The following is a 12,107-nucleotide window of genomic DNA, read 5'->3' as shown; positions in this document are numbered from 1 at the left end:
TAGCAGCTCTGCTTGGGTGATCCTCTTGCACTTCCTGTTGGGGAGGAGATATAATCCCATAAGTAATGGATGACCCGTGGACTGACTACACTACAGGAGAAAGGAATTTATCAGGTAAGCATAAATTATGTTATTCCTATTTAAAACTAAATACTTACCTATAAAATAAACCCTAAGATAGCTACAATATAACTAATAGTTTCATTGTAGCTATTTTAGGATTTATATTTATTTTACCGGCAACTTTGTATTTATTTTAACTAGGTACAATAGCTATTAAATAGTTAATAACTATTTAATAGCTACCTAGTTAAAATAATTATAAAATTACCTATAAAATAAATCCTAACCTAAGTTACAAATACACCTAACACTACACTATCAATAAATTAATTAAACTACAATTCGCTAAACTGAACTACAATTAAATAAACTAATCTATAATACAAAAAAACAAACACTAAATTACAGAAAATAAAAAAAAAATTTTACAAGAAGTTTAAACTAATTACACCTAATCTAAGCCCCCTAATAAAATTATAAAGCCCCCCAAAATAATAAAATGCCCTACCCTATTCTAAATTACAAAGTAATCAGCTCTTTTACCTTCCCTTAAAAGGGCTTTTTGCGGGGCATTGCCCCAAAGTAATCAGCTCTTTTACCTGTAAATAAAAATACAACCCCCCCTTAAAAAAATCTAACATTAACCCCCTGAAGATCTCCCTACCTAGAGTCGTCTTCACCCAGCCGAGCCGAATTCTTCATCCAAGCGGAGCAAGAGGAGGTCCTTCAACCGGTAGAAGTCTTCATCCAAACGGGGCAAGAAGAGGTCCTTCATCCGGTAGAAGTCTTCATCCAAGAGGGGCAAGAAGAGGTCCTTCATCCGGTAGAAGTCTTCATCCAAGCGGGGTCTTCTATCTTCATCCATCCGGAGCAGAACCATCTTCCATACAGCCGACGCGGAGCCATCCTCTTCAACTGACGGACTGACGAATGACGGTTCCTTTAAGGGACGTCATCCAAGATGGCGTCCCTCGAATTCCGATTGGCTGATAGGATTCTATCAGCCAATCGGAATTAAGGTAAGAAAAATCTGAATCAGCCAATCAGATTGAAGTTCAATCCGATTGGCTGATCCAATCAGCCAATCGGATTGACCTTGCATTCTATTGGCTGATCGGAACATTTTTTCTTACCTTAATTCTGATTGGCTGATAGAATCCTATCAGCCAATCGGAATTCGAGGGACCGCCATCTTGGATGACCTCCCTTAAAGGAACCGTCATTCGTCGTGAGTCCGTCTGTTGAAGAGGATGGCTCTGCGTCGGTTGTATGGAAGATGGCTCCGCTCCGGATGGATGAAGATAGAATACCCTGCTTGGATGAGGACTTCTACCGGATGATGGACCTCTTCTTGCTCCACTTGGATGAAGAATTCGGCTCGGCTGGGTGAAGACAACCCAAGGTAGGGAGATCTTCAGGGGGTTAGTGTTAGGTTTATTTAAGGGGGGTTTGGGTGGGTTAGAGTAGGGGTATGTGGGTGGTGGGTTTTAATGTTGGGGGGGTTGTATTTTTATTTATAGGTAAAAGAGCTGATTACTTTGGGGCAATGCCCTGCAAAAAGCCCTTTTAAGGGCTGGTAAAAGAGCTGATTACTTTGTAATTTAGAATATGGTAGGTAATTTTATTTTTTTGGGGGGCTTTTTTATTTTATTAGGGGGCTTAGATTAGGTGTAATTAGTTTAAATTTTTATTTTCTGCAATTTAGTGGGGGGTTTTTGTATTATAGATTAGTTTATTTAATTGTATTTTAGTTTAGCTAATTGTAGTTCATTTATTTAATTAATTTAATTAATTTATTGATAGTGTAGTGTTAGGTGTATTTGTAACTTAGGTTAGGATTTATTTTACAGGTAATTTTATAATTATTTTAACTAGGTAGCTATTAAATAGTTATTAACTATTTAATAGCTATTGTACCTAGTTAAAATAAATACAAAGTTGCCGGTAAAATAAATATAAATCCTAAAATAGCTACAATGTAACTATTAGTTATATTGTAGCTATCTTAGGGTTTATTTTATAGGTAAGTATTTAGTTTTAAATAGGAATAATTTAATTTATAGTACATTTATTTAGATTAATTTAAATTATATTTAACTTAGGTGGGTGTTAGGGTTAGACTTAGGTTTAGGGGTTAATAAATTTATTATAGTGGCGGCGATGTTAGGGAGGGCAGATTAGGAGTTAATACTATTTATTATAGTGTTTGCGAGGCGGGAGTTTAGGGGTTAATACATTTATTATAGTGGCGGCGAGGTCCGGTCGGCAGATTAAGGGTTAATAAGTGTAGGTAGGTGGCGGCGACGTGGGGGGGGGGCAGATTAGGGGTAAATAAATATAATGTAGGTGTCGGCGATGTTAGGGGCAGCAGATTAGGGGTTCATAGGTATAATGTAGTTTGCGGCGGTGTCCGGAGCGGTAGATTAGGGGTTAAAAAAAAAATGTATTATAGGGTTGGCGATGTGGGAGGGCCTCGGTTTAGGGGTTCATAGGTAGTTTATGGGTGTTAGTGTACTTTATAGCACAGTAGTTAAGAGCTTTATGTTCCGGCGTTAGTCCATAAAGCTCTTAACTACTGACTTTTTTTGGCGGTAGGAGTCTTGTCGGTAGAGGCTCTCCCGCTCATTTCTCGTAAGACTCGAAATACCAGCGTTAGGCAAATCCCATTGAAAAGATAGGATACGCAATTGACGTAAGGTGATCTGCGGTAGCCTCGAGTCGCAGAAAGAAAGTGAGCGGTAGACCCTTTCCTGCCTGACTCTAAATACCAGCGGGCGGTAAAAAGCAGCGTTAGGAGCCCTTAACGCTGCTTTTGACGGGTAACGCGAAACTCTAAATCTAGGCGACTGTGTCTACACTAGAGACACATGAATTCTCTGCATGCAACTCTAGCACAGACCGGTCAATACACTGAGCGCACGATCCCTAACTTGCACTACGGAATGGTGCCAAAACCGGAAGGACCGCCCATCGTGGGCGTGACCTAACGACCAAACATCAATTACTGTGAAACCACAGGAGCCATCTTTAATACAAATAAAATGATTGCCCCGCAATTCAGTGAAACCTTTAACTTCCTCCAGCCCCAGTGCCCTGGTCCAATATACTGCTCAGAGACCTTTCTCATATAAAGTAATATGGCCCCACTTAAAGAACTTATTCTCTCAAAAAAGACCCTTTATGAAGAAAAGTGTGCTTTTTTTGATTGAAAAATTCTGAGTTCTTTTCCCCAGAAATTAAACGTAGCACTTACCTTGACTTCTCCCTATGTAGGCAAAGAGAATGACTGGAGTGGGAGGGAAGGGAGGAGCTATATAACGGCTCTACTGTGGTGCTCTTTGCCTCCTCCTGCTGACCAGGAGGCGTAATCCCACAAGTAAGGATGAAATCCGTGGACTCATCGTGTCTTTAAAAAGAAACATAAATTATGGTTACCAGATAATTTAATTTCCTTCTGTATAAGGAGAGTCCATGGCACCCGTCCGTGTTCTCCGATGGGCGGCCCTCTAAATTTATATTTTTCTTCTGGCCCCATTTATACCCTGATATTTCTCCTACTGTTCCTTGTTCCCTCGGCAGAATGACTGGGGGAAGTGGGAGAGGTATTTAAGCCTTTGGCTGGGGTGTCTTTGCCTCCTCCTGGTGGCCAGGTTCAGTATTTCCCAACAGTAAATGTGCCGTGGACTCTACTTTTACTGAAGGAAATGAAATTATCTAGTAAGCATAATTTGTTTTGCAGGGGGTGGCAAGAGAAGGGTAATGTAATACAACAATGAAACTAAAAAAAATATTGTTACATAGTTAAGAATGATGAATGGAAATTCCATTTAATCCATTCATTCTGTATAGCTTTACCAGATTGTGCAAATTTACTGTCACTTTAACTTGGACATTTTATGGATTTTCCGATTTCTGCTAAATGTTTATACTTCACACTTAACGAGCCAGTTCTTTGATCATTTTAGAAACCCATTTATATCTGTCCCTAATTGACAGACCAGATACGACCAGGGTTTTTCAAAGGGTTTAGATCAGAGCTTTCCAAACTTTTAATGTTGGTGACACACTTTTTAGACTTACATCATTTCATGACTCAGTAATTCAGTTGTACTAGCAAACAGGAGGTTAAACTAACTTGTGTTAAGAGATTCGGACACATATATAAATTATATAATAACAAAATGTATTTACAAGTAACAGTAAGTAAGTATGTGCCAGAATTAAAAAAAAGTTTAATAACCCCAATAGCTACTTACTATTTAATGGGATGTATGAGGTTGATGGGATGAACAGTTTCTGAATATTTAGTGGAGTATAAGATAAAGACACTCACATTTCATCAAGAATTTTTAAGCTTCCACTTCCTATCCATATATCAGAAGCAGGAGCAGCAATGTACTACTGGGAGCTAGCTGAAAAAAAAAAACACTTTGACTTCTGACTTCAGCTCAGCGTTTAAGCTGCTGCTCTCAGAGCTCTGCGAGTCCGACTGACTACTGTCCGCACTTCAAAAACACTGCTGTCCCACTCACTGACTACATGTGCAGTCACAAGCCGATTGAGGAGTCTACACGTGCAGTCAGGAGCCAATGTGCCGCCAATGGGAATAGTTTCAGTTCCTGCTAAGCTGCGCCAATAGGTTAAGATGATCTGTGACCCACTAGGTATCAATCACGTGTCAACCACGTGATATGCGTAGTAGGCAGGCGGAAAGTCGGAAACAAAAAATAAAGAATTTTAAATAAAAAAAAATTGTGTTGAAGGAAGGACACACCTACACACTGCCGCCGACACACTAATGTGTCACGACACACAGTTTGGAAAGCACTGGTTTAGATAAATAAACCAAATTTTGCTGTCTACTCCCAGTAGCAAGTTTAAATTGGCTCCTCAAAATAAGACAAGTGGTGGTGGGGCAGTGGGTAAAAAAACACTTGCAGCAAAGAAGATAAGAATGTTTCTTTCATGTAATTAACAAGAGTCCATGAGCTAGTGACGTATGGGATATACATTCCTACCAGGAGGGGCAAAGTTTCCCAAACCTTAAAATGCCTATAAATACACCCCTCACCACACCCACAAATCAGTTTTACAAACTTTGCCTCCAAGGGAGGTGGTGAAGTAAGTTTGTGCTAGATTCTACGTTGATATGCGCTCCGCAGCAAGTTGGAGCCCGGTTTTCCTCTCAGCGTGCAGTGAATGTCAGAGGGATGTGAGGAGAGTATTGCCTATTGAATGCAGTGATCTCCTTCTACGGGGTCTATTTCATAAGGTTCTCTGTTATCGGTCGTAGAGATTCATCTCTTACCTCCCTTTTCAGATCGACGATATACTCTTATATTTACCATTTCCTCTACTGATTCTCGTTTCAGTACTGGTTTGGCTTTCTACAAACATGTAGATGAGTGTCCTGGGGTAAGTAAGTCTTATTTTCTGTGACACTCTAAGCTATGGTTGGGCACTTTATTTATAAAGTTCTAAATATATGTATTCAAACATTTATTTGCCTTGACTCAGAATGTTCAACTTTCCTTATTTCCAGACAGTCAGTTTCATATTTGGGATTATGCTTTAAATTATCATATTTTTTCTTACCTCAAAAATTTGACTTTTTTCCCTGTGGGCTGTTAGGCTCGCGGGGGCTGAAAATGCTTCATTTTATTGCGTCATTCTTGGCGCGGACTTTTTTGGCGCAAAAATTCTTTTCCGTTTCCGGCGTCATACGTGTCGCCGGAAGTTGCGTCATTTTTGACGTTATTTGGCGCCAAAAAATATGGGCGTCGCTTTTGTCTCCACATTATTTCAGTCTTATTTTTCATTTGCTTCTGGTTGCTAGAAGCTTGATGTTTGGCATTTTTTTCCCATTCCTGAAACTGTCTTATAAGGAATTTGATCTATTTTGCTTTATATGTTGTTTTTTCTCTTACATATTGCAAGATGTCTCACGTTGCATCTGAGCCAGAAGATACTACAGGAAAACCACTGCCTGCTGGATCTACCAAAGCTAAGTGTATCTGCTGTAAACTTTTGGTAGCTATTCCTCCAGCTGTTGTTTGTAATAATTGTCATGACAAACTTGTTAAAGCAGATAATATTTCCTTTAGTGATGTACCATTGCCTGTTGCAGTTCCCTCAACATCTAAGGTGCAGAATGTTCCTGATAACATAAGAGATTTTGTTTCTGAATCCATAAAGAAGGCTTTGTCTGTTATTTCTCCTTCTAGTAAACGTAAAAAGTCTTTTAAATCTTCTCTCTCTACAGATGAATTTTTAAATGAACACCATCATTCTGATTCTTTGGACTCTTCTGGTTCAGAGGATTCTGTCTCAGAAATTGATGCTGATAAATCTTCATATTTATTTAAGATGGAATTTATTCGCTCTTTACTTAAAGAAGTATTAATTGCTTTAGAAATAGAGGATTCTAGTCCTCTTGATACTAATTCTATACGTTTGGATAAGGTTTTTAAAGCTCCTGCGGTTATTCCAGAAGTCTTTCCTGTTCCTAATGCTATTTCTGCAGTAATTGCTAAGGAATGGGATAAATTGGGTAATTCATTTACTCCTTCTAAACGTTTTAAGCAATTATATCCTGTTCCGCCTGACAGGTTAGAATTTTGGGACAAAATCCCTAAAGTTGATGGGGCTATTTCTACCCTTGCTAAACGTACTACCATTCCTACGTCAGATGGTACCTCGTTTAAGGATCCTTTAGATAGAAAAATTGAATCTTTTCTAAGAAAAGCTTATCTATGTTCAGGTAATCTTCTTAGACCTGCTATATCATTGGCTGATGTTGCTGCAGCTTCAACTTTTTGGTTGGAAACTCTAGCGCAACAAGTAACAAATCGTGATTCTCATGATATTATTATTCTTCTCCAGCATGCTAATAATTTCATCTGTGATGCCATTTTTGATATTATTAGAGTTGATGTTAGATTTATGTCTCTGGCTATCTTAGCCAGAAGAGCTTTATGGCTTAAGACTTGGAATGCTGATATGGCTTCTAAATCAACTCTACTTTCCATTTCTTTCCAGGGAAACAAATTATTTGGTTCTCAGTTGGATTCTATTATTTCAACTGTTACTGGTGGGAAAGGAACTTTTTTACCACAGGATAAAAAGTCTAAAGGTAAAAACAGGGCTAACAATCGTTTTCGTTCCTTTCGTTTCAACAAAGAACAAAAGCCTGATCCTTCGTCCTCAGGAGCAGTTTCAGTTTGGAAACCATCTCCAGTCTGGAATAAATCCAAGCCTGCTAGAAAGGCAAAGCCTGCTTCTAAGTTCACATGAAGGTACGGCCCTCATTCCAGTTCAGCTGGTAGGGGGCAGGTTACGTTTTTTCAAAGAAATTTGGATCAATTCTGTTCACAATCTTTGGATTCAGAACATTGTTTCAGAAGGGTACAGAATTGGTTTCAAGATGAGACCTCCTGCAAAGAGATTTTTTCTTTCCCATGTCCCAGTAAATCCAGTGAAAGCTCAAGCATTTCTGAATTGTGTTTCAGATCTAGAGTTGGCTGGAGTAATTATGCCAGTTCCAGTTCTGGAACAGGGGATGGGGTTTTATTCAAATCTCTTCATTGTACCAAAGAAGGAGAATTCCTTCAGACCAGTTCTGGATCTAAAATTATTGAATCGTTATGTAAGGATACCAACATTCAAGATGGTAACTGTAAGGACTATATTGCCTTTTGTTCAGCAAGGGAATTATATGTCCACAATAGATTTACAGGATGCATATCTGCATATTCCGATTCATCCAGACCATTATCAGTTCCTGAGATTCTCTTTTCTAGACAAGCATTACCAATTTGTGGCTCTACCGTTTGGCCTTGCTACAGCTCCAAGAATTTTCACAAAGATTCTCGGTGCCCTTCTGTCTGTAATCAGAGAACAGGGTATTGTGGTATTTCCTTATTTGGACGATATCTTGGTACTTGCTCCGTCTTTACATTTAGCAGAGTCTCATACGAATCGACTTGTGTTGTTTCTTCAAGATCATGGTTGGAGGATCAATTTACCAAAAAGTTCTTTGATTCCTCAAACAAGGGTAACCTTTCTGGGTTTCCAGATAGATTCAGTGTCCATGACTGTCTTTAACAGACAAGAGACGTCTAAAATTGATTACAGCCTGTCGAAACCTTCAGTCTCAATCATTCCCTTCGGTAGCCTTATGCATGGAAATTCTAGGTCTTATGACTGCTGCATCGGACGCGATCCCCTTTGCTCGTTTTCACATGCGACCTCTTCAGCTCTGTATGCTGAACCAATGGTGCAGGGATTACACGAAGATATATCAATTAATATCTTTAAAACCGATTGTTCGGCACTCTCTAACGTGGTGGACAGATCACCATCGTTTAATTCAGGGGGCTTCTTTTGTTCTTCCGACCTGGACTGTAATTTCAACAGATGCAAGTCTCACAGGTTGGGGAGCTGTGTGGGGATCTCTGACGGCACAAGGAGTTTGGGAATCTCAGGAGGTGAGATTACCGATCAATATCTTGGAACTCCGTGCAGTTTTCAGAGCTCTTCAGTTTTGGCCTCTTCTGAAGAGAGAATCGTTCATTTGTTTTCAGACAGACAATGTCACAACTGTGGCATACATCAATCATCAAGGAGGGACTCACAGTCCTCTGGCTATGAAAGAAGTATCTCGAATTTTGGTTTGGGCGGAATCCAGCTCCTGTCTAATCTCTGCGGTTCATATCCCAGGTGTAGACAATTGGGAAGCGGATTATCTCAGTCGCCAAACGTTGCATCCGGGCGAATGGTCTCTTCACCCAGAGGTATTTCTTCAGATTGTTCAATTGTGGGGGCTCCCAGAGATAGATCTGATGGCCTCTCATCTAAACAAGAAATTTCCCAGGTATCTGTCCAGATCCCGGGATCCTCAGGCGGAGGCAGTGGATGCATTATCACTTCCTTGGAAGTATCATCCTGCCTATATCTTTCCGCCTCTAGTTCTTCTTCCAAGAGTAATCTCCAAGATTCTGAGGGAATGCTCGTTTGTTCTGCTAATAGCTCCGGCATGGCCTCACAGGTTTTGGTATGCGGATCTTGTCCGGATGGCATCTTGCCAGCCATGGACTCTTCCGTTAAGACCAGACCTTCTGTCACAAGGTCCTTTTTTCCATCCGGATCTGAAATCCTTAAATTTAAAGGTATGGAGATTGAACGCTTGATTCTTGGTCATAGAGGTTTCTCTGACTCCGTGATTAATACTATGTTACAGGCTCGTAAATCTGTATCTCGAGAGATATATTATAGAGTCTGGAAGACTTATATTTCTTGGTGTCTTTCTCATCATTTTTCTTGGCATTCTTTTAGAATACCGAGAATTTTACAGTTTCTTCAGGATGGTTTAGATAAGGGTTTGTCCGCAAGTTCTTTGAAAGGACAAATCTCCGCTCTTTCTGTTCTTTTTCACAGAAAGATTGCTATTCTTCCTGATATTCATTGTTTTGTACAAGCTTTGGTTCGTATAAAACCTGTCATTAAGTCAATTTCTCCTCCTTGGAGTTTGAATTTGGTTCTGGGAGCTCTTCAAGCTCCTCCGTTTGAACCTATGCATTCATTGGACATTAAATTACTTTCTTGGAAAGTTTTGTTCCTTTTGGCCATCTCTTCTGCTAGAAGAGTTTCTGAATTATCTGCTCTTTCGTGTGAGTCTCCTTTTCTGATTTTTCATCAGGATAAGGCGGTGTTGCGAACTTCTTTTGAATTTTTACCTAAAGTTGTGAATTCCAACAACATTAGTAGAGAAATTGTGGTTCCTTCATTATGTCCTAATCCTAAGAATTCTAAGGAGAAATCATTGCATTCTTTGGATGTTGTTAGAGCTTTGAAATATTATGTTGAAGCTACGAAATCTTTCCGTAAGACTTCTAGTCTATTTGTTATCTTTTCCGGTTCTAGGAAAGGCCAGAAAGCTTCTGCCATTTCTTTGGCATCTTGGTTGAAATCTTTAATTCATCTTGCCTATGTTGAGTCGGGTAAAATTCCGCCTCAAAGAATTACAGCTCATTCTACTAGGTCAGTATCTACTTCCTGGGCGTTTAGGAATGAAGCTTCGGTTGACCAGATCTGCAAAGCAGCAACTTGGTCCTCTTTGCATACTTTTACTAAATTCTACCATTTTGATGTATTTTCTTCTTCTGAAGCAGTTTTTGGTAGAAAAGTTCTTCAGGCAGCGGTTTCAGTTTGAATCTTCTGCTTATGTTTTTTGTTAAACTTTATTTTGGGTGTGGATTATTTTCAGCAGGAATTGGCTGTCTTTATTTTATCCCTCCCTCTCTAGTGACTCTTGTGTGGAAAGATCCACATCTTGGGTAGTCATTATCCCATACGTCACTAGCTCATGGACTCTTGTTAATTACATGAAAGAAAACATAATTTATGTAAGAACTTACCTGATAAATTCATTTCTTTCATATTAACAAGAGTCCATGAGGCCCGCCCTTTTTTGTGGTGGTTATGATTTTTTTGTATAAAGCACAATTATTCCAATTCCTTATTTTATATGCTTCGCACTTTTTTTCTTATCACCCCACTTCTTGGCTATTCGTTAAACTGATTTGTGGGTGTGGTGAGGGGTGTATTTATAGGCATTTTAAGGTTTGGGAAACTTTGCCCCTCCTGGTAGGAATGTATATCCCATACGTCACTAGCTCATGGACTCTTGTTAATATGAAAGAAATGAATTTATCAGGTAAGTTCTTACATAAATTATGTTTTCCTCACTAAAGACTGTTGTCCCTTCAAGGCGCTTAGTTATTTTGTCTGCTTAACCCTTTCACCACTGAGCGTTTTCAAACTACTATGCTATTCACAAGCACAATACATACCACCGCCAACTCACTGAGCTGGAATACTTGTGCACAAAAGTTATAATTCAACTTTCAGGATTCAGATAGCTCAGGCAATCGGGGGGGGGGGGGGGAATCTAATTTTACTAATATTGTCAAATTGACTTTGTTCTGTTATCCATTGTTGAAGAGCATACTGCAGAATGCTCAGGAGTGTGCATGTATTTAATAATCTGTGGTAGCAACCATGTTTGTAACAGTGTTGTACATTAAGTGCTGAAGATGTTCCTGAGCATACCTAGGTATACGTTTCAACAAAGAACACTATAAGAATGACATAAATTGGATTTTTTTTTCTCTGAATCATGAAAGTTTTATGTCCCTTTTTAATATATATATTATACAGTATTATATTATATTTTGTTTTTATTTTTAATTAAAAAGTAATGTTTTTAATTTCACAGTGAGCCATGTTTAGCTTTTTTTTTTACTAAAAAAATGTCTTTCCCTATATTTAGTTAAAGGCTACACTCGCAAGGCAGCAGCACTGGAAGCCATGAAGGATTACACTAAAGCTATGGACGTCTATCAAAAAGCATTAGATTTAGAGTCCAGCTGCAAGGTATGTCCCTGTACTGCACACAAAGAAAATTGTGCAAGTTATTAATTTAAAATTTGTGTTTATGCATTTTCAACTTTAATTTAAAAATATGAATTAGGGTGCTGAAAATAATTGCCATCACAATGTGGCCGTTAACGAGGCGGCATCGATGCAGTGCAGATCCGAATCGATTCAGGGGTCAGTGACGTCACGTGACCCCGCCTCTCTCACTGAATGATGTGAGAGCTTAAAGTGATGGCAAATTCCCTATAATAACAATTATATTTCGTAAAGCTTTAATTACAAATATACATTGTGTACTTTATCTATTTACTAAATAAATAACTTTTCTCTTGTAAGGTGTATCCAGTCCACGGATCATCCATTACTTGTGGGATATTCTCCTTCCCAACAGGAAGTTGCAAGAGGATCACCCACAGCAGAGCTGCTATATAGCTCCTCCCCTAACTGCCATACCCAGTCATTCTCTTGCAACTCTCGACAAGCATGGAGGTAGTAAGAGAGAAGTGGTGAAACGTAGTTGTTTTCTCCAACATTGGTGTGTCCGGTCCACGGCGTCATCCTTACTTGTGGGATATTCTCTTCCCCCAACAGGAAATGGCAAAGAGTCC

At 39.2% G+C, this 12,107-nt stretch overlaps 1 protein-coding gene across 1 annotated transcript in view; it reads left to right on the top strand.

The window, feature by feature from the left end:
- STIP1 (stress induced phosphoprotein 1) overlaps nucleotides 1-12,107 on the top strand; it is a 141,505-nt gene that overhangs the window by 89,357 nt on the left and 40,041 nt on the right. The window contains exon 10 of the mRNA XM_053689245.1: nucleotides 11,393-11,496. Within this exon, the coding sequence (XP_053545220.1) occupies nucleotides 11,393-11,496 (104 nt within the window). The remainder of the gene's footprint in view (nucleotides 1-11,392; nucleotides 11,497-12,107) is intronic.

The sequence above is a fragment of the Bombina bombina genome, chromosome 7, assembly GCF_027579735.1.
Source record: "Bombina bombina isolate aBomBom1 chromosome 7, aBomBom1.pri, whole genome shotgun sequence".
Lineage (NCBI taxonomy): Eukaryota > Metazoa > Chordata > Amphibia > Anura > Bombinatoridae > Bombina > Bombina bombina.
The sequence above is the reverse complement of the archived record's forward strand: the minus strand, read 5'-3'. Positions and strand labels throughout refer to the sequence as shown.